The 23,528-nt window shown below is 34.4% G+C and overlaps 1 protein-coding gene across 2 annotated transcripts in view; it reads left to right on the top strand.

Moving 5' to 3' along the window:
- The window catches only part of RIF1 (replication timing regulatory factor 1), a 64,125-nt gene extending 42,292 nt beyond the window's left edge, over positions 1–21,833 (top strand). Inside the window, exons 20-35 of one of the 2 annotated variants that reach the window (XM_068967641.1) lie at positions 1,129–1,228; positions 3,230–3,494; positions 4,571–4,613; positions 5,503–5,705; positions 6,248–6,347; positions 7,471–7,590; positions 8,883–9,034; positions 9,941–10,021; positions 10,103–10,154; positions 10,514–13,723; positions 15,629–15,775; positions 16,080–16,157; positions 16,247–16,362; positions 16,743–16,896; positions 20,423–20,531; positions 21,004–21,833. In XM_068967641.1, the coding sequence (XP_068823742.1) occupies positions 1,129–1,228; positions 3,230–3,494; positions 4,571–4,613; positions 5,503–5,705; positions 6,248–6,347; positions 7,471–7,590; positions 8,883–9,034; positions 9,941–10,021; positions 10,103–10,154; positions 10,514–13,723; positions 15,629–15,775; positions 16,080–16,157; positions 16,247–16,362; positions 16,743–16,896; positions 20,423–20,531; positions 21,004–21,218 (5,145 nt within the window). In that variant the 3' untranslated portion in view covers positions 21,219–21,833. The remainder of the gene's footprint in view (positions 1–1,128; positions 1,229–3,229; positions 3,495–4,570; positions 4,614–5,502; positions 5,706–6,247; positions 6,348–7,470; positions 7,591–8,882; positions 9,035–9,940; positions 10,022–10,102; positions 10,155–10,513; positions 13,724–15,628; positions 15,776–16,079; positions 16,158–16,246; positions 16,363–16,742; positions 16,897–20,422; positions 20,532–21,003) is intronic. The other variant, XM_068967642.1, reaches the window with a different exon arrangement.
- The last annotated feature ends 1,695 nt before the right edge of the window (positions 21,834–23,528 follow it).

The following is a 23,528-nucleotide window of genomic DNA, read 5'->3' as shown; positions in this document are numbered from 1 at the left end:
TTTACATTTAATGTTTTTAAGTGAATATGATTTCCTCTTACCTTTGAGAGTATTTTCTTCTGTTTTGGTTACTACCTCTTTCCTTGTTATTAGTTCTGTTGGTATTTAACACACCTTCTTCATATTTGACAATAAAGGCTAATGTTGAGCAATATTATTAGCTGGAATGTGTTTCCTAACCCAGGAGAGAACTCCTGTTTATCTGGCTTTGATAGCAAATTGTAGTTAGAAGGAAGCTTTGCCTTGTAATTGTGATCAAGATGGAAGCATCTAGATCTTTAATATCTTTTCTGTATGGGTGTGTAGATTGTCATTTGGACTGAACCTTCCATGTGGTATCCATAGGTTAACAGGCCAGGGGGCTCTCCCTTCCCCTTCTTGCTTCTTAACATCCACTGGGGAAGGTTGTCTTTGGCAGCCCTGTGAATTAGTCCAGTGAATTGGAGAAGTGAACAGTATTGGAGAATAAAGGAAGGACAAATGTATAGAACTTTACAGTGGTCTTTTACCCATATGGTTTTTCTAATAATGATTAGATCTTTTTCTCAGAACCCTCCCTGTGTCTTGTTACTCAGTTTCTTCTATGAAAGCTCACTGAGTTGTTTTGTTTTGTTTTGAGATGTTCTTGACTGGTGGTACTGGGATTTCCTCTGTTCTGTTTCATTTGGATCTGAGGAAGAAGATGGAAAGAATATCAGGCAGCTTAGCAACTTTTTTATGTTTGGTTTTTCTGGGTTTAGTGAACACTTCGATTTCAGTATTGAGGGGAAAAAAGGTATAGTATTGAATACTTAGCACACAGCAGATAACTGGGAAATAGTCATAACCATACAGTTAATTGGAGAAGGAAATGGCACCCCACTCAAGTGTTCCTGCCTATAGAATTCCATGGGTGGAGGAGCCTGGCAGGCTGCAGTCCATGGGGTCACAAAGAGTTGAACACGACTAAGGACTAACACACACACACATATAGTTAATGTATCTTAAATGGCATAAACTATGATGTGTGTTACTATACGTCATACATGGGAGTTAAAATGTTATATTTTTTTATTCATGCTTACAAGTTTTATAAACCATGCTGTTAGTTAAAAAATTGTCATGCAATACCTAACTGTTCTTTTCCAGAATTTATTGTTCTTGGATAGGATCACTCATATTATTACTGTAATGGTTGATTGCATCGACTTTTCACCATATAATATTAAATATCAACCCAAAACTAAATGTAAGTATTTTATTTGTTCATTCAGTATAAGCAGGGGTGTCTGAACTGTATCAGGGCAAATCCTAATAGCTTTTCCCGCCTCATTTTACCTACTTTTAATGTTATATAACCATGTTATTTTGCTAGTTCACATGCTTGCTCTCTTTCCCTCTCTCCATGTATCTCTCTCACCCACCCCTGCAATGTATAACTCCTTTTTATGATGCAGAAACAAATTTTGTCCTATGTAGAGATTGCCTGATAATACAGATGGTTTTACTTACTCCATCTGGTTACAAGAGGTTATCTGGACAAAAAGCTTGAAGTTAGTTAAAATGTTCTTATTTGATAGCCTTATCTGAGATGATCATTGAATTGATGTTAAACTGCATAGAAAATCATGGCAGTGGTTAATTGGTTATGGTTTTATAGGAAATGTAAAATGATTCTAAAAGTGTAACACAGTTTTTACTGTGTAAAATCCGGCAATTGAAATCTTAACAAATCTTATTTTCATAACTATATGCCTTGATTAATTCTAGATTATATTATAATATGAGCTGGTAATGTACTAATTGGTTCTTGGAAATTATATATTTTCTACCAGTGATTATATATGATCATAGTGAATAGAAAAGAACCTTCTAGTTACAAAAAAATATTTTGTTTAAAGGTTACTTTTCCTGTTTAAAGTGTGGGAACATACTCAATTTTCCTTTAATAACATCTTTCTTTGAATTAGTGTAAAGATTTCTAGAACATAAAATGTTTGCAGGGTTTTTTGGGGGTGGGGGTAGTTTTTAGTGCCTTTTTGTTTTTGGTGTTTCATTTTTATAGTAATATAGAATAACTTGTTTGGTAATTAAAGCATCCCAGCCTCAAGCCACAGAAATAGATTTTTTTTCTTTAGTCCTAGTCCCCTTTCAGACTGAACAACACTTAATCTGATTATCTCTTTGTCAGGAAAAATAAAATTCTCTAAGATACCTGAGCTATAGAAAGGTTATATAGAAAATGATATCAGAATTTATTTTTTAAACCCCTAAAGTTTGATAAGGCATAGATGATGATCTCCTTGCTGAAAGTTTTACATGTTTTGTTAACTTCTGAAAAATTAGAATTAACTGAATATCATTTCTATCCATGATCTATAAACCCAGAATTAGAAATGTTTTTTTGTTTTCAATCCTTGTCTTGCAAGAGGTGTTCCTGGCTGTTTAAATTTACTGAAACTAGGGGAAATATCTAAAAACTGCCAGCACAAGCTGAGAGGAAACAAAATTTACCAATGGTTAAAGTAAAGTTGTTGTTATTCATAAATATGCATCAGGATCACTGAGAGTTTTTGATAATTTTTACTTTGTAATATTTGTTTTAGAGAAACATTGCAAAAATTAAACACAGACACGAAATATTTTTTACTAGGATCCCTCAGTTTCAGTTGATTCTTTTGTCTTATTTTCACCCCCACCCCCTTTTCCACTTTTATTTCCTAGAACATTTCACAGCACTCGTTAAGACAAGTCTTTGATCTAAAATATTTCCCCAAGTCTTGTCTTTCATGACCATTAGAAGTGAAGTAAAGGCAAGGTTAGATTTTGAAGGTCTCTCAATTGGGATTTATCAGTATTTCCTCAATATTAGATTGAGATTTTATTTCTTTATGGGGATGCTACAGAAGTAATTCGGTATTTTCTTATCAGTGCATTATGTCAACAGGCATATAAGTCAGTTTGTCCCACTATTGATGTTAACATTTACTGTTTGATTAAGATCATATCTGTCAGTTTTGCACTATAAAATTCATTAGGAAACAAAATTAATAATGTTTTGTGGCAAGTACTTTGAGACTCGTAAATATCTTGTTACTCAGCATACTTTGATTCATGAGTTATTCACCCATTGATGCTTCTTGCTTAAAACAGTTTCCCGAAATAGTAGATCATATTTTTCATTTAATTACATTAGTTTGCTTTAATTACCATTAATTCTAAAAGCTGTCACTGTTTAATTTTATCTTAGCACCACAGAGACCTACAGATTGGTCCAAAAAGAAGAAGGAACCTTTAGGGAAGTTGGCTTCTTTAATTAAACTTATTGTGAGAGTGATCTGTTCTTTTCACACGTTGAGCCTCAAGGAAGTACATTCTGATACTCTCCTCACTATTGGCAACTCAATCACCAGCATTCTTTCCAATGTTCTTGGACGTATTTCTCTGCCTTCTATGATCCGGAATATATTTGCAACTTTAACAAGACCTCTGGCATTATTTTATGAGAACTCAAAGTAAGTATTTTGCCTTAATAGCTCTTAGACTTAAACATATATAACTAGATACGGTAGCAAACTTCTGTTGTTGTCATATCAGCTTTGTTGTTAAAGATCTTAATCTTTAAAGTTTACTGGAGTGGATAATATATGAAACTATGCTTTTGTTAAAAAGATAGCTCAAATAATAAAATATGAGGTAGAAATTGGAAGTCCCTTTATTTTTCATTCTTTATCCGACACACTTTTTACTTTAGTGCATCTCTTTACAGAATTGTTAATACAGAAAGCTTATATGTTAAATATATAATGTATATGAGTTGACATACTACTTAGCAGTTAAGTATATGATATTCATTAACCTAAGTATCTCATTGTTTTTAATGTCTGTGCAGGACTCCATGACACTTTACCCAATTTCCTGTTGAACATGTTTTCTAGCCTTTTCTCTCATAACTAACAATATCACAGGTCAATATATTTGTACATAAATCATTTGCCACTATTCCTGCAGAACAGGGCCCTAAAATGAAATTGCTGGTTCAAAAAGTGTGTGCATTTGAATTTCTGAATTACTCTCCAGAAGTTTGTGGTGTTTTATATTACCTTTTGCATTTGAACCAAAGCAAGCAGCATATGAGAGAAAAACCATGAAAAAATCCCAACGTATTTTAAAGAAGCATTTTGTGAGAATTCATCAGTGTTCTTTATAGCAAGCTTATGGGTTCAGTAATAATACAGTCTGTTTTTCGTAAACACAGAGGAAGCTTTAGGAACAGATTTAATGGAACTTCAAATTTATTAAGTTTTTGCAAGTCTTTTTTAGTCCTTAAACTTCATAAAAATATGCTTTTTAAAAAGCATAGAAACAGGTCACTAGTAATAATAATTTGAGGTCTATTCCAGATGTTTTTCTTTAACTCCTTTGTTAAAAGACAGGTTTGTTTCATGTTTAATGTTTGCAGTTTGACATTTTTTTGTTAAGTCTTTGGGCACCTTTTTATATCACTACACGTCTCAGTTTTTGGCTGCATTACAATGTTTCTAGGTTTAATGTTCTAAAATATAAATGGTACTCTTTGTTTTTCTTCTAGGTTTGATGAAGTTCCTAAAGTGTATAGTTGTATGAACAACAAGGTACAAATAGACATTGTTCATAAAACATACTTTCATGAAGAAAAGTTTTAGAATTTAAATGTCTCCCTTCAATATAATTCTGCTGATTGTTTTAAAGGGATATCATTATACTTTAATTTTAATGAACTTTTGATATGAAATGGGTATAATCCAAGGATCATTCATGATTTAATAATATTGCCTTAAATTCATATAACTCAACTACTCCTGTCTCATTCTTTTATGTGCGAAGGTAATTGGCTCCAAGGTTAGGCAACTATTAATCTCATAATTTATGTGAAAACAAATTTCTTCTGTTAATGGAAAATAAGCTTGAATTCAAGCTGTTCTATCAGTAAAGTAAGTTCTTCTCAGCTTATAAAGGGTATTATATATTGAAGGTGATAGCTTTTAAAAAGCCATTTGAGGACTTCCTGGTGGCTCAGTGGTAAAAAATCTGCCTGCCAATGCAGATGACATGGGTTCTGTCCCTTATCTGGGAAGATCCTGTATCCTGCGGAGCATGTAAGCCTGCATGCCACAGCTACTGAGCCAGTGCTCTAGAGCCTTGGAGCTGCAACTGCTGAGCCTGGGTGCTGCAGCAGCTGAAGCCTGTGTGCCCTAGAGCTCATGGCTCCACAACAGAAGTCAGCCCAGCGAGAAGCCCAGGCACCACAACTAGACAGTAGCCCGCACCCATTCTGTGAAACTACAGAAAAGCCTGTGCAGCAGCAGAGACGGAGCCCAGCCAAAAATAAGTCAATAAAATCGTTTTAAAGTCATTTGAGTTTTAAAAATTGAAATGGTAACATACTCTGTGAGTTGTTTAGTATGCTTTGTGCTTTTATTTTTTCTCTTTGAAAAGTAACATTTCTAAGTGTTACCCTAATGAACTTTTTCTTTTTCCTAGTTAGAAAAGTTACTAGGAGAAATTATTGCTTGTCTACATGTCAGCTACACTGGAACTTATGACAGTGAACTTCTTGAACAGATCTCGCCATTATTATGCATAATATTTTCACACAAGAACAAACAGATAAGAAAACAAAGTGCTCAGTTCTGGAATGCCACATTTGCTAAAGTGACGATGTTGATTTATCCTGAGGAGTTAAAGTATGCTAACAATAAAACTATATAGTTACTCTATTCTGATTATGTAAATTGAGATTTTGGTTTTAACATAAATTGTTATGTAGAATCACTGTAGAGGATTTCCTAGTTAAAATATTCTTATTTGGAGTACATGGTAATTATTAAAATTATTTGACCCTTTGCTTTGGTCCTTAGAATAAACTTACTTTTAGAAACATAAAAAGCAGTTTCAAATTATGCTTAACAAAAGTTTCCAACAAGGGGCAGGGAGCTGATGGCTGTTAAATCTAGCTGATATGTAGTTAATGTAACAGTCTGCTCTTGTTTGAAATTTTATGGTAAAAATTTGGAAAGTTTGAGAAGTTTTTAAAGAATAAAATTCAGAAACTGAAGAGTTTAGAGAAAAATTCTAATGTTGTCTGTAAATTTCTCCTGGCTTTATGTAATTAGAGTCTTAAGAGAAACAGTCTTAAGTTTTATCACTTTAAAATTGTAATTGAACTGTTCTTGTTAATGTGCTATCAGTACTACTTAATTCTAAGTATATTTATTTATATTTGAAGGCCAATACTAAAACAAGCCAAACAAAAATCTCTACTTTTATTGCCTGGTTTGGAAAATGTTGAAATTATGGAGGAATCCAGTGAACCGTATTCAGATACAGTAAGTTGGGGGGGATGTTTTTGTTTACTTTTATATGATGTTTGAGTGATTTATTGGTTATCAGTGTAACTTTAAAAAGGACAGAAGCTTAAGACTGTTTGATTGAAATGACAAAACCTGAACAGAAGAGTTCACATCATAGGGGTTTTGTATACAGTTAGTTGTGTGGCCTAGAAAACTTAGAAATTAAAAGGCAGTAAATTTCATCATAGATTCTCATGTAAATAATACCCAATTCTTATTCATTAATGATATTTTATTTTAAAAAACTGGCATCTCATGTATTGTTTTACAAAGGTCAGAATTAAGATATGGTTAAATGTTGCTATGTATAAACTAGGAATTCTAGTTACTATTCCCCACCTAAGTAAGAGCTACACTTCATTTTCTCATTTCTTTCCGTTGAATCTCATTCTTTCTGTTAGAGAAACAAATCATTGATACCACATTTTCCATTTGGAACAAGGTTACTGTGGTTAATAATACTAGATGACTATAAAGATTAAGGAGTAAAGATAAAAGTACTGTATACTCATCAGGTAGAGCACTCTTGGACACTTTGTTCCTATTCAACAACAAATGAGTCTAGCTATTATTTGTTTAGAACCTGTAAGAGAAAACGTTATAGCTAAGTACTCTATTTAGTTTTGTTTTTTGGATAAAATTAAAATTCTTATCAGAAAATTTATCTAGACTTGTTGAGACTCATTCAGTGTAATATGGCTCAAAAAAGCCATCTATTCTGGTAGGAGGGCCTGATAATATTTTGTGTCATGTATGTTTTATTGTTCAGAGTATTATGGTTTGGGTTTTTCTGTTAAAGTTTTCAGAAATAAGTGGGATATTTGAGTCCTGTAATTTGTTTTTAGAATATTTATTTGGTATAGCTTATTTTAGAATTTATAAAATTAAATGATGCAAAACTAATGCTGTATAAGTTGGAGACACCAAATCTGTTTGCTATTACTGTATCAGACAATGGCTTTGTTTTCTTTGACATGATCTGGTAGATTTGAATACTCAAATCTGAAATGAATATTGATTACACTGTAATTACCAGTGTGAAGAGGATAAATAAAAAACATTTGCACATAATGAAATTCTTTTATTTTTATAAAAGCAGACAGAAAATTCACAATTAAATATGAAGATAAGTGGCATGGAAAGAAAATCAAGTGGAAAAAGAGATTCTTTTTTGGCACAAACAAAGGATACAAAAGACAGTATGAAACCACCAGCTAAAGTATGTTTTTCCAAAGTGTATTTAATAGAACTCTTAAGATTAAAATATATACCAGCTTCAGAACACACAGCTTCTAACTGGAAGAAAAAGCTGTTAAAAACTAAATAAAAGATGGGATTATAGGGAAATATAGTTTGGCCTAGGAAGACTATTAAGATGGTATGGAAATCTTGACACTTTGGGAGATGGTTACTTCTTAGTAAAGTTAAATCTGTATAATAGTAAGCATTTACTTAGTATAATTACTCCAGGCAGTAACCCTCTTCAGATAGAATGAAACTAGATTTGAATAACTTCTAAAATATTCTCTTTTCATCCTATCTGCTGCTGCTAAGTCGCTTCAGTCATGTCTGACTCTGTGCGACCTCATAGACAGCAGCCCACCAGGCTCCCCAGTCCCTGGGATTCTCCAGGCAAGAACATTGGAGTGGGTTGCCATTTCCTTCTCCAATGCCGGAAAGTGAAAAGTGAAAGTGAAGTTGCAATGGCAACCCACTCCAGTACTCTTGCCTGGAAAATCCCATGGACAGAGGAGCCTGGTAGGCTGCAGTCCATGGGATTACACAGAGTCGGACACGACTGAAGCGACTTAGCAGCAGCAGGTAGGATGAAAGGAGAATATTTTAGAGCTTCCTTTCTTGACTAGAAAGAGAATGCCTACATAAGACATTTGTCATAACGTCATATATAAAACTGGATATCTAGTAGCTAGTGGCAGATTAACCAAGTTTCAGATAGTCTTTCTTCCAGTAAAGGGGTTATTCTAGAATCTTGAGACCATGACTCTGGGAAGATGAAAGAAAAATATTTTTAAAGAATAACTTTGACACAGTCTTATAGCATTATAAAGTAAAATGGAAACAGCTGTGCTGAAATTGTGTAAAAGTGGCATTAGGTACCAATATTAGTATGTCGGGCATATGATTTTGACAGCTTTTACTTGAGTAGTTTGTGCTTCAACTTGAAATCACAGACGTACTTTTTTCCTGCCAAACCACTTGATTTCTGCGTGCTGGGCTGAAAAACACATTTGCCCATTCTTCCCTGGTAAGCACACATTTGCCTACTTCTTAAAGAGGTGTAATTTTATTTTCTGAGTATTTAATACAGGCAAAATGAAAAGAAAACTAGGGACAATACTAATTATAATTATGCAGGAATATCCTATAGGTTTGAACTTCAAACTTCTTAGTCATCATCAAAAACCATTATCAGAGTGCCAAAGAGATTGATTGATGTATTGGAAAATAATTTAAAAACTTAAAATGTGCATTTACTGTTTCACTTTCCAGTTGAAACTAGAGTCTTCAACTCCAAAAGCAAAGTGTGAAATGCCTTTGGAAGAAGAAAAGTCTACTGACTTTGTGTTTATACCTCCAGAAGTAAAAGAAACAAAGGAAAGAATACTAACTGAACACCAGAAAGAAGTACTCAAAACAAAGAGGTTTGTAGTACTTTTATCTTGAATTGAGATTTCTGTACTTACATTTAGATTTCATGCAGCAAATGTAATTTTGAGTTTAGAACTAAGATAGTGTATATTGTACTGTATTTTAAATGTCAAAAAGATTGTACATAGCCAGACACACTATGAAATGTGGCTATCTTGAAATGCACCAAATGTTCCTAAACTGAATCCCTTTATTAAGGTCTTGAAAGATCAGGGAAATGGTTTCATGGAAAATCTGGGAAACAGGCATCTAAGACTTGATTTTATATTGTTCTTAAAAGGTAACTAGATGTAGAATTGTAAGCTTAATTGTAACAATATCAAATATTGAAGTTGTTGTTTAGTGGCTAAGTCATGTCTGACTCTTTGCAACCCTATAGACTGCAGCACGCCAGCCTTCTATGTCCTTCACTGTCTCCCTGAGTTTGCTCCAACTCATGTCCATTGTGTTGTTGATACCATCCATCCATCTCATCTTCTGTTGCCCCTTGTTTCTCCTGCCCTCAATCTTTCTGAGTGTCAGAGTCGTTTCCAATGAGTCTGCTGTTTGCATCAGGTGGCCAAAGTATTGGAGTTTCAGCTTCAGCATTAGTCCTTCCAGTGAATATTCAGGGTTGATTTCCTTTTGGATTGAGTAGTTTGATCTCCTTGCTATTCAGGGTACTCTCAAGGGGCTTCCCTGGTTGCTCAGTCAGTAAAGAATCTGCCTGCAATGCAGGAAATCTAGGTTTAATCCTTGAGTTGGAAAGATCCCCTGCAGAAGGAAATCAGTATTCATGCATGGAGAGTTCCATGGACCAGAGGAGTGTGGTGGGCTACAGTTCATGTGGATGCAGAGTCAGACATGATTGAGAGACTTAATAGACACAATATCAAAGTTAGTCTTAAAATCTTTTTCAGGTGTGATATTCCTGCCATGTATAATAATCTGGATGTTTCACAAGATACTTTATTTTCTCAGTATAGTCAGGAAGAATCTATGTAAGTATAGAAATTGCTGAAGTAACTGATTTTCTGGTTCTTTATTAACAGTATTCTAATTTGCACACTTATTTATTTCAGGGAAATTTCTACTTTAATTGAAAAATCAAAAGACTCCAAGATGATATTTAAGGTATATTATTTTCATATTTTGGGGTTTTTCAAATCAGCTTTCCATTACTGAGTCTCTTATATTAATGTTAAGATTTGTTCTATAATGTCTTAACTCTCTTTAGCAGTCTTTAGCAGAATTATAGTTGTTTTATGTGTGGATCTGTATCTGTGAGTGCATGTTTGTTTAAATGTATTTGGCTTTATCGACTACTTAATTGGAAACACAAATTAATGAGCATCTACCATCATCTTTGGAATATTTCCAAAATGTTGAAAGTCAGATTGCCCTTTGAATTGCTAAAGTTTTAAACAGAATTTCTCCAGAAAGTCAGACTTATTTGCCGATTAATCTGTATCTATGTGTACATTTTTGTGCAGGAGGAACAAAAGGAGAATGACATTGTCGTTCCTCAACATGTCATGGAAAACTGCGGTATGGATGAACATCTTGAAAAGGCTTCCCTTTTGAATAATGAGTGTGGTTCTATTGAGGAAACCAGTCCAAAAATACCAAGCAGTAATAATGATGCCAGAAAAAAAGCTTTAATTGCTTCAAATAAACCAACTGAATGTGCATCTACTACGGAAAATCCATTTGATGTCCCCAGTAGCTCGGTTTCTAATGCCACCATTTCGGGAGCTCCCTTACAGCCTACAAGTCGAAGGCAATCCTTTATTACTTTGGAAAAGTTTGATGGTTCAGAAAATAGACCTTTTAGTCCGTCACCCTTGAATAATATGTCATCAACTGTAATAGTGAAAAATAACCAGGAAGGCATGGCTAAAACAGATAATCCATCAAAAGCAAAGAAAAGAGAAGTGGCTCTTTCCAAACCTGACTCTGAAAAAACACATGGGACTAAGAGATCAAGCCGAAGGTCGAGTAAACCTGAACCAATAGGGAGTAAAAAGTCTAAACCCTTAATGAGATCTGAACAAGAGAAAAGAACTCAAGAATCTGTTGATGGCACAATAGCCTTAGAAAATAACCCACCTGGCTTGCTTAATCAGACAGAATGTGTGTTAGATAATCAGGTTCATCTCTCTGAATCTACAATGGAGTGTGAGGATACAATGCTTAAATCAACAGTGGAGAATACTGTATTATTAGAAAACAATACTGTAGAAGAGAGAACCTTAGAAATCAACTTGGAATCCAAAGAAAATACACCCCCAGCCATAATAACGGATCAGACAGTAAGTGAGGATAGTCATATTCAGGTAACTCCAAATCAGAAAACCCTTAGGCGATCTTTAAGGCGACGTTCAGAAATAGCAGAACCAACCACTGATAGCCAAGATAAAGAAAATAATCATCAAAAAAGGGAAAGACGTAAAGAAGAAGAAAAGACTCCACAGAAGAGTCCGTTACATGTAAAAGATGATGTTTTACCTAAGCAAAAATTGATTTCTGAACAAAGTGTACAGGAAAACTTAGTTGACAAAGGAAATAATTTACATGAGAAGGCTTTTGGGGAGACCAGTGCTAATGCTGAAACTGATGAAAATAGAAGGAAGCCAGATCTTGAGAATACTAAATCTGAAGGAGATGGTGTGCAGGACATTGTAGATAAATCCTCTGAGAAACCAGTAAGGGGACGAACACGATATCAAACGAGAAGAGCATCCCAGGGTTTACTTTCCAGCATTGAAAACTCAGAATCTGATAGTTCTGAGGCAAAAGAAGAAGGTTCTAAAAAGAAAAGATCTGGAAAATGGAAGAACAAAAGCAGTGACAGTGTTGACATTGAAGATCAAGAAGAGAAAATGGTACAACAGGAATGTATAAAAGTTGAAAATCAGGCACATGATTATAAAGGGAATCCTGAAGTAGACAAAGATATAAAATCTCAAATCTGTGAAAAAAGAGAGGAAAGTAATACCGTAACTCTTCAAGATTCTGCAGTATCTCCAGATTTATTGCAAGTTTATGATGATGTATTGAATACTTCTGAGGGAAAAAGTAAAAGTAACAAAGATGCAGAACATTCCTTTTCAAATCCTTCTGTACCAGAATCAAATCTAAGGACTAGAAATGCCAATAAGAGGTTACATAAGCGAGATTCTATAGAAAATAGCATGGGGGAATCCTCAAAAATAGGGACATCAGACATTTCTTTGCTTTCTGAAAAAACTCTTCAAACAGTAGAATGCCAGCACAAGAGAAGTAGGCGGGTGAGGCGATCTAAAGGTTGTGATTGTTGTGGAGAAAAATCACAGCCTCAGGAAAAGTCATTTACTGAGTTAAAGGATACAGAAAATTATGATGTAAAAGTCAGTGAAACAAAAAAGACAGATGTGGAAACACCTGTATCTATTTCAGAAACTTCGAAAGCTGATCTGTACTCGGAGGTTAAACTTTTAGATGAGCATCATAGTGTGAATTTTCATTTGGATCTCAAGGAAGAGAATGATAGTACTAATGATTCATTAATTATATCTGAAACTGAGTTGAAAGAAAATACTACTCAAAGCTTTCTTCCTTCTGAAATGATAAAATTTAAAGAAACTTCTCATAGGGATTCTGAGGAAGCAATATCTCTAGAAAGCCAGGAGCCATCTAATAAGAAATGTAAAACTATTGACCCAAATTTAGATGTTTCCAAAGATATTTCATTGGAATGTTTTTCTTTGGAGACCAAAGAAGAAAAGTCAGAGGCCACTCCAAAAGAGAAATTGAGTACAGAGAACATTGTTATTGTTGAATCAAATCCAGAAGTAGTAGATGCTATGGAATTGAATATAGAAAATGATCAGTCTGAAGCCGGCTTCTCTGAACAAGAGAGTGTCAAAACTGGTATTGCAGAGAAAGAAGTAACAGAGGAAAACAGTGAAAGAATGGATACACCTGAATCACTGAAAGTCGATGAAGCAGTAACTGAGGAATTTAATTCAGCTGCTGATTATTCTGATAACCCGACACCTGTAAAAGGGAATGCTCAGGTAGAGATCTCTGAACAAATAACGGTGGGGGAGCTAGGCAGAGGAAGTGATGAATCTGATCCAGGCTCATCTGAAGAAATGAACGCTGAAATGAAAAATTGTGAAAAAACAGTGGTTGGTGAGGTGACTACTGAATCTGACCACGTCACTGAAACAGAAGAGGAAGATATAACTACCACAGCTTCTCTGCCTGTAGAAGCTGAAACAAAGGGGTTAGATACAGAAGTCAATAGCTTTGTTCCTGACACGCTTGAGATGATCACAGAAGAAGGAAAGGTTGACCCTAACAAAACTGAAACGAATATTGAACCTAATAAATTGGAGGAAACACAGTTAGATGACAATCAGATGGTAGTGGAAAGTAATGAAACTTTACTGGAAGTTCACCATACTTCAGAGAAAGTAGAGGAGATACCACAACCTCTGACATCTGAAACAGGTGTTTCTGGACTGATCTCAGAAGACAGTAATACATCTCCTCAAAAATTAAAGGATATTGATCCTTTACTCATGTCAGCAAACGAGAGTCCTAGTGGCATGCACACACGTTGTGTGTGGTCTCCTTTGGCTTCTCCATCCACCAGCATTTTAAAGAGAGGACTAAAAAGACCCCAAGAAGATGAAATCTCGTCACCTGTCCACAAGGTAGGGGGATGGAGGCTGAATGCTAATGAGTCCAAGTTTAATGGGGATAGTTTGGCCACATGCTGACACATAGTGAATGGTAGGGTATTGGGCTTACATGACCATTCATTATGAATATATGCTAGGATAAGGGAAAAGGGCAGGCAGAAGGCAAGACGTTGAGAAAAGAGACTGAAACCCTTTAGCTATTCCTTTATTTCACGACCTGGTGTCTGTTGCTCAGTTGTGCTCGACTCTTTGCGACCCCATGGACTGCAGCTTGCCAGGCTCCTCTGTCCATGGAATTTTCCAGGCAGGTATACTGGAGTGGTTTGCCATTTCCTTCTCCAGGGGATCTTCCCGAACCAGGGATCAAACCTGGGTGCCCTGCACTGCAGGCAGATTCTTTACTGACTGAGCTACCAGGGAAGCTTAACACTTAGCTATAAATCTTTATACAACCATCACCATTTTTCACATTTTGCAAATTGATGATCTCTCATGGTGATTTTTTTCTTCTGCTCTTCATATAATACACAAGGAAACACTTGGAAACCAATAAAGGAGCTTTAGTTAGCACTTACTGTGTACTAGGACATTATGCTGTCTGTTTCACATTTAAGTCTTTATATAAACTTAGACCTTTTCTAATTAAAAATTTCTTTAGGCTATGCCTTCATTAATTTCTGCATATGATTTCATTTGTAATCTTGTTAATGTCCCCATCTTCTTTGCTACATTTTAATTCTTTTAGTTTGTACACATATGGATTACCTATGTATCTGCTTTAGTCTCTGACCCTGTGACTTGCACATAGTTTAGAAAGGAAAAGTTGCATGTGCTTTACATAGCTCCACTTGTCCTCTGTAACTAGCTATTTTATAAAGGTACTGTGTGGGCATTCCTTAATTTTGAAATTGGACCTACCATTTACTGTGGAATATATGTATTTATGTATACAAACATGTATATATAGATAAAAGTCGTACTAACGTAATTTTGCCTTTAGCCAGCACATTGTGAAAACTTTCCCAAAATATACTAAAAATTTTTATGTTGAGAGTTCAAAGATTAGTTCTTAGGAAGACTTAACACTTGAGGGTTTTTGGTTTGGTCTTGCTTTGCTTTTGAGTCTTTTAATCTTAGGTTTGAATAGGCCATAAAAGTTCTTGAAAAATTTATGAAGATGAAATGATGTCTTCAGTATACTTTAGATTGTTAATGCCAGTTAACTATAGCCATGTTTTGTTTGATAGTAGCTCATGTTTAATTTTTATTTACATAATGATAGTTTTCTATAGCAGATATTTACAGAAAGTTCCCAATATTTTGGGAATAAGACATTTATATACATATTGTGGTTTTACATGCTCCGTTGAATACTTTTACCAGATAGCTGAGTAACTGAATAAAGAGTTTAGAAAAGGCCAAAATAACTTCAAGCTGGGCTAAGCTTTTGTTTTTTGTTTTTGTTTTAACAAAAAATCCCACCCCATTGCTGTGACTCTATTACCCTCAAAGATGTAAGAACTGAGATTATTAAGGTATACCAGAGGCCCGTTAGTACTGTCTCTGCCTCTTTACCTCGTTCTTTATGGTCTCTAGTAAGCATAAGAGGTTAGTAGAAATTTGTATACTTTTAACTGTCACATGCAATTTCATCAAGTTTCTGCTACTTTCCTTTCATTCTCCTTGTTGCTGTACTTTGTAGACAGTTTAGACCATGGATACCTGGAATGACCCTTGGTCTTGAGTAATGTTTGTGAAAACAATCACCAGGAGCAACTGCAAGTATGTGCAGTTGTCTTCTAGTGAGATAAATTAGGCCTCTAAACATACATGCTATTTTTGGCTGACCTTATAATGAGAATTTATGGTATTTTTAAAAACTTTTTAAAAATAAAAACATGACTTAAATGTTTTCAGGTTCGCCGTGTCTCCTTTGCAGATCCTATATACCAAGCAGGATTGGCAGATGACATTGATAGGCGATGCTCTATTGTTAGGTGCCATTCTTCAAATAGTTCTCTCATGGTAAAAAGTGTTAGAACTTCACCTACTGTGCAATCTAAGGTAAGCTGTAGGCTTTAAAAAGTACATACGCAAACACAGAATTGCATTGGGTAATTTGTCTTTTTAAGAAACAAAACGTACTTCGTTTGGATATATTTTCCTTTTGTTTGCTTACTTGGTAAGCAGACATGAAGAGAAGAGGTGGTAAGAAGCATTGATGAGCCAGCCAGTAATTGATCCAGTAGTAGTATTATTACATTTTACATTTTCTGAAAATTGTAAGATATGACTGCAGTCTGTCAGTTATAAAAATAAACTTGTAAATCTAGGGTTCTGAGTTTTTTTTCTCCTTTCTTCTGTCTAGCATAATACCACTTCAGCCAAAGGATTTCTGTCCCCAGGATCACGTAGCTCTAAATTTAAGAGCTCAAAGAAGTGTTTAGTAAGAAGTGCTTTAGTTTTCATGCAACTTTATATTTTCATGTTCAGTTAGGTGACCTCCATTTAACAGCCTTTGAAATTTATTCTAAGATTGCAGAAATGGCTAAGGAATCTGTGCCAAGCCCAACAGAAAGTGTTTACCCGGCTTTGGTGAACTGTGTAGCACCAGTTGAAATCATTTTACCTCAGATTACATCCAACATGTGGTAAGTGGTTATTGATCTCTGGCCTATACCTAGAGATGCCACTTTATTAACAGGGATGTTTAAATGATCAGGGTTCTCATGTTTATGATTTATCCATACTTTGACACATTTTATTTTAGAAGTAAATGAAAATACAGCTGGGAAGATGGTTGAGATAGGGCAGTAATAGAAGTATTGAACAGTTGATCTTGCTTGAGCCAGGCATATACATCAGATTCAAATTTTGTTTTAAATGCACATGTCTGTTCTCTGTAGGGTAGGCGTGTCTATGTAAATTTTGTTATGATTGAGTTTAAATAAGGAAATTCAATTGGATAGGCCCTTATAAATAGAAAATATAAAACTTTGTGACATTTTTCCTGTTTCTCGTATCTCTTTAGGGCAAGAGGACTGGGACAGCTCATTAGAGCCAAGAATATAAAAACAATTGGCGATTTGAGTACCCTTACAGCATCTGAAATAAAAACTCTTCCTATCCGTTCTCCAAAAGTGTCTAACGTAAAAAAGGCTCTCAGAATGTATCATGAGCAGCAGGTAAAGACGGAGATGTTAAATTGCATATGAGTAAATGATAAAACAGTACAACTCCAAAAGTTTGCATTTCAAGTATTCTTGCTTTAAAAGCTCATTTTATATGATGCCTTAACTTCCTTTCCCCTATAGTCAAGAGTAACTTAAAAGGTTGATTTTTAATTCCACAGAGAAATTTACTTGTTTATTTTGTACTGTTATGGTGTATTACACCTCTTTATTCTTTGAACTCTACTTTTCTAGCTTGTCTTTTATATCTACCAAATAAGTGATTGGTTTCCTGGCTGCCATTTCCAAAACCTAGACGTTCAAATCTAAACATTTACCCCCCAAAATCTTGCAGATTTGTGGTTAACAGTATTTTGATTTTGATATCCAAAGCAGTTGTGATCAATTTTTTTTTTTTTTTAACTTGTTCTTCCCATCAGCTTTTAATACACAGACATTTCAGGTTAAGGGCATTTCTTAGATTCTTATGAAAACCGAGATTCTTTTCCCTCTAAAAATACGTATGGAAAATTTTGTATATCATTTCAGAAGAATTTACAAACTCTTCTGAAACCCATTCATAAACCTTCATCGATAGGCAAAACTGTGAATAAATAAAAAATGGAGTATGTTAAGAGTGAAAACGGTGTTCTATTAGATTTTCTGAGATTGGAGTTTGCAGGCTACTGAAGACTTCAGTGTTCTTAAAAGTCCTTGATTTATGACTAGTTTTGTTTGATCTTTTAAAACGTTTAACCAGTTCAAGAAAAACAAAAACTGTTAGTAATTTGCATTTTTGTAAGATGACGAGTTGAAACTGCTTTATTGAGGTACAGCCACATACCATAAAATTCGCCCACCGAAAGCACACAAGTGGTTTTTTAGTACAGTCACAAAGTACCACAGCCTTCACCAAGACCTAATTTTAGAACATTTTTTATTCTTTTAAAAAACGGAACAACCTCTCTTCTCATTCATCAGTCACTGCATTTCCACCCCCAAGGCAACTATTAATTTTGTCTCTCCTATTGTGGACATTTCATAAAAGGTGGGTTCTTATAACCTGTAAATAGTCTTTTGTGATTTGTTTCTTGAACCGAGCATAGTGTTTTCAAAGTTCACAAGTATTAGTACTTCATTCCTCTTTATGGTTAAATAGTAGGTTGGTGCAAAAGTAATTGTGGTTTCAGACCTTGAATTTTAAATCATTGTATGAATAACTAGGTTTAAACACATCTTTATTAATCAAAATAGGAACCATTATAAAGTCAACACATTTTTCCTGGTGAGAAATGTTTGTTTATTCTTGTGTAAAAATCTATTCTTTGAGAGTCGATGAACCTCTTGAAAGTAGTTTCTGCCTACTGCTGGTTGTGGAATTGTTTTCCCTGAAAAAATGTTGTTCAGATGCTTGAAGAAGTGGTAATTGGTTGGCGATAGGTCAGGTGAATATGGAAGATGAGGCAAACTTTGTAGCCCAAGTTGTTCATTCAATTAAAGTGTTGGTTGTGCAACATGCGGTTAGACGTTATTGTGGAGAAGAATTGGGGTCATTCTGTTAACCATTGTCAGCTGCAGGGGTTGCACTTTTCGGTATAGCTCATCAATTTGCTAAGCATACTTCTCAGATGTAATGGTTTCGCCAGGATTCAGAAAGCTGTAGTGGATCAGTGGGCTGCAGACCACCAAACGGTGGCCATGACCATTTTCTGGTACAGTGTTGTCTTTGGGAAGTGCTTTGGAGCTTCTCAGCCCAGCCACTGAGCTATTCATTGCTGGTTGTCATACAAAATCCACTTTTCATTGCATGTCACAATCTGAGAAATGATGAGTTGTTAACATGTGTAATAAGAGATGACAGCACTTCAAAATGATGATTTTTTTTGATTTGCAGTCAGCTCATGAGGCACCCACTCACTTATTAAGCCTTTTTACCTTTCCAGTTTGCTTCAAACATGGAGCAACTGTAGAATGGTCGACGCTGAGTACTTGGGCAACTTCTCTTGTAGTTGTAAGAGGATCAGCTTCGATGATGGCTCTCAGTTGGTCTTTGTCAACTTGCGATGGTCAGCCACTATACTTCTCATCTTCAAGGCTCTTGTCTCCTTTTCAAAACTTCTTGAACTACCACTGTACTGTATGTTCATGAGCAGTTCCTGGGCTAAATGCGTTGTTGATGTTGCAAGTTGACTGCTCTTTTTGTGACTCATTTTGAACTCAAATAAGAAAATTGCTCACACTTGTTTTTTGTGTAATATCATTTCCATAGTCTAAATAAATACAAATAGCAAGTAATAAGTCATTAGCAAAAACACATAAAGCAAGAAATGCTCATTAAAAAGATGTATAACATAACCACATTTATTTTGGAATGTATTTCAATATCAAATGATGAATTTCAACAGTGTGAAAACTAGAATTACATTTGCACCAACCTAATAATACCTCATTCTATGACTGTACAGCAGTTTGGTTATCCATTCATCATTTATTGAACATTTGGGTTGTTTACACCCTTTTCTATTACAAATGTGCTGTTATGTACATTCATATACAGGTTTTTGTGTGGACATGGTTTTTTATTTTTCTTGGGTATATCTGTAACAGAATCTAATTGCTGGGTCATATGAGAACTCTGGCTTCCCTGGTGGCTCAGCGGTAAAGAATGTGCCTGCCAAATGCTGGAAATGCCGGTTAGATCCCTGAGTCAGGAAGATCCTCTGGAGCAGGACAAAGCAACCTACTCTAGTTTTCTTGCTTGGGAAATCCCATGAATAGAGGAATCTGGTGGGCTGTAGTCCATGGAGTGGCCAAAAGAGTCAGTTATTTATAGAGACTAAACAACCCCCAGTGATTTTTAAGCAGCTAAGTATAACCCCTTAATTTTATTCTCCAGATTACAAATCTTGCAGGTAGCATCCCTTCACATTTTTATAAACCTAAGTTGTGGGAATGGTTAAAAAGTTGACAGGTGTTGAGGAAGGGGGAATTTAAATTTGATAAATTTTAAGCCATTGAATTCAGGGATCTTTCTTTTTGGATGAAATTATCAGTCCATGGAATTGCAGAGAGTTCGACATGATCTAATGACTAAACAGCAAAAACTTTAACAATCTGAAAGTAGCATTTTCTCAATCAGCAATCAATAAGCCCTGTTCCCAGACCTTTGAAAATTGTGTTCTTTTTTAAAAAAGGAGTCCATGTAATTAAGCTTGAAAATGTCTGCCTTAGACTTGCTTTTCCCATGTTCCCAAACCTGGAGAATAAAATGTCATTTTTCTTGGCTACCATGGCTATATTTCTGGACAAATTCATTAAGAAATAATATAAATTCCTTAGCCATCTCTTTGAAAAAAGACTACATAGTTCTGTTTTTGTATTAGTAAAACCATGGGTTTTTAACAATATTAGCTAGACTGTAAAACATAGTATGTCAGATTCTTTTCCAGTATTAGTGGTTTTATTATTATTAGTCCTGTTAAAAATAACTCAGTTTGTCACTTTTGTTTTTGTTTTTACTTATCTTAATGCATAAATCAAGGCAAAGTCTCGTGGACTAGAAGAGATTCCAGTTTTTGATATTTCTGATAAAACAATAAATGGAATGGAAAATAAATCTATCTCTCCTGATGAAGAAAGACTTGCCTCAGGTATATTTTAACAAAGCGGGACAGTTTTATAAGATTGGTTGACTTTATTGAAGAAATATTTTGTTACTCTGCTTTTAGTTCTAATTTGAGCATGCTCTGTGGAATTTTTCGTGTGATAGTTGTCAAATACATGAAAAAATAACTGATGACTTCAAGTATATCCAGTTGCTTTTTCTCTAATTGACAGCTTTTATTCTATCAAGATCTAAAATCAGGATATAAACTAAACATTGCGATCCAGTTATGTTATGTTCATGAAAATGAAGTAGTCAGGATTTCTTTAGTGGCACAGAGTAAGCTGTGGTGATTTTTCTGTAGCCTCACTCTCTTGATCTTTAGCAGGGGCTACCTCAGTGTGCACTCTTAATTTGAAACCTAGGCACTTAAATTTTCTATTAACTTAGAAGGAGATGCAAGTTAAAATGTATCTGGAATAGATTTTAATTGTGCTATTTTCTTCTCTTTCCTTTAGATTTAATTGATCCTGTTGCTTTAGAAGCTCCGTTATCTAAAAATCTTGTGGCACAGATTAGTGCACTTGCTCTTCAACTAGATTCAGAAGATCTCTATAATTATTCAGGAAGCCAGCTATTTGAAATGCATGAGAAACTTGGTAGCATGGCAAACTCTATAATTAAAAATCTGCAGTCACGTTGGAGGTCACCAGCCCATGAAAATTCTTTTTAGTGTTCTAAGAGAAAATTGGATTTTTTTTTTTTTAAATCACTGGATTTGTTGACTCATAAAGTAAGTTCTGAAATAGAGCACAATTTCGGACTGAATGTTTGCAAAGTTGGTAACTTCAAATGCTAAACAGCAATAGCTTATTAAGTAAGTTAAATTTTGTGAGTGAGAGCAATCTTTCCTGTATAACATATTTTCTTGGCTGCTATGCATAGTTTTTCCAGAACTTAAAGTAGTTTACTGAAATGTGAAAGCAGAAACTACAAGCAAAAGCATAAATTTTGTTTTACGTACTCATGCATATTTTAATGAAACATTTTATGTAATATACCTCTTCTAAGTAAGAAAAACTGAAAATTTTTATTTGAAGTTTTTGCTTCACTGATAAGATGTTTATACTTTCTTTCTTTTTTTTTTTTTGGTGCTTGAGGTTTAAGAAATTTGTTCTTGGTAAAACACCCCAAATGAGAGGCAACGAAACAATTTTTTGGAATGTTTTTCACAGACAAAGCAGCTTCATTTGGACAGCTTTCAAGAAAAATAATCAAAAGTTTCAACTTTGAGGGTTAAATATTAAAGCAGAATTTAGTGATTCCATTCATTTGCATTAGCAAATACTTGTGCAGCAGCATTTGCCTGTGAAAATATACTCTTATGAGATATATACTATTCATTTAAAAATGCACGACTGTTTGTACATTATGTATAGATTAAATCTTTAATTTATGAATTTCAGTCTTCATTAGTTGCATGAGTTTTTCTGTAGCCTCTTGTGAATACCTTTGTTTAATAGAAACATAATTTTGTATATATTGAATACTGAGATATCAGTATGGATAATAGACGTGCTTCATGGGATTGCTGCAGATATTTGTAGGATTCTGTATCTACAAATAAAACAACAAAAAGTTTTGTACTTAGTTAATAGTTAAACATGAGCTTATTTTCTAAAGTAAGCAGAACAAGTATTAGAAATGAGAAAGTGTTACAGGACAACCTTGCTATTCATTCCCATAACCTTTTTTTTTTTTTTCCTTTTGGTTTGAAAGAGGGGATCAGCCACTAGAAATAGTGCCTCTTTATATTTCTCTTTAATGGGGAGTTAGCTTGAGTATTTTCATTATAACTTGGATCATAAGAAACCTAGAGCTTATCTGCTCTTTCCACCTATACCTAAAGCAAACTTGGGAGAAATCTGAAAACTGTTCTTTAAAATATGTATGTTTTATTGAGTTTAAAAAAATAGGGTGTATGTAATTAAAACATTTCTAATTTTACCAACTGGTATTAGTGCCTGCCTTTCCCATATTTGTTTCATCTTTTTAACAAATATCTCACTTGTTTTCTAAATAGAATGAGTAATCTCAGTTTTAGACTTAATTCAGAAGTAACCCCTACTTGAAAAGGCACGCATTCTTTAACAACTTACGGAAAGTTTAATCCTTGTGGCTTGGTTAGCTTTATATTCAGAAGGGGACTGCCACCCAGTCATGATAAAAGTTGGTTTCATTTTCATGATCCATTATCATTACATTGTAAATATTTTGGGGTCTAAGTTTGATATTTATATGCTGAGGATGGTTTTAAAAGAAAATCTGGGACCATTGAACCTGAAGGACTGTAGCTTGAATTTAAACACTTATAATTTGGCTTAATTTGTTTGTCATTTATTCCCCAAGTTCTATTTGAGTAAATAGGCACGTTTTGATTGAACAGGTGTTAGTAGAAGGTATATGTATGTATGTTGAGAGGAACCAGAATTAACTCATTTCGTGACCTCTTAATATTTGTTGTGAGCTAAACTTACTTGCTGGTGGACTAAAGTTCCTGGGAAGGTGAACAGTATAGCAGAAAATGTGACCAAAATGAATACCATTTACTTAAATCACAAGTTTGATGCAAGTGCAGATACTAATTTTAGAACATCCTAGTTTAACAAGGATATATTCTAAAATATTTAAAAACCAATTTGCTAAATCTTCAGTTGTTGATATAGTTATGTGTTTATTTAGGCTCCTTGTTTTCAATATTCTTGCTGTAAAACTTTCTGCAGATTCTTTTCCTGAGTGTTTCTGGAAGAGCAAAAAGCATTAATATTCCATGATCAGCTCCAGTGTGTGTCCTTTTACCATTAAAGTGAAATAAGTTTTTTCAAATAATTTCTAATGGTTAATAAAACATGACAAACATTACTAAGAACACTCAAATGTCATTTGTAATTTTATGCATTTATAAATAATATAGTTGCATGTAGAACCATAGTATAATTTTTCATGTTCAAAAATGAATTTCCATTATTTCAGTGAGCACATA

The sequence above is a fragment of the Capricornis sumatraensis genome, chromosome 3 (assembly GCF_032405125.1).
Source record: "Capricornis sumatraensis isolate serow.1 chromosome 3, serow.2, whole genome shotgun sequence".
NCBI lineage: Eukaryota > Metazoa > Chordata > Mammalia > Artiodactyla > Bovidae > Capricornis > Capricornis sumatraensis.
The sequence above is the reverse complement of the archived record's forward strand: the minus strand, read 5'-3'. Positions and strand labels throughout refer to the sequence as shown.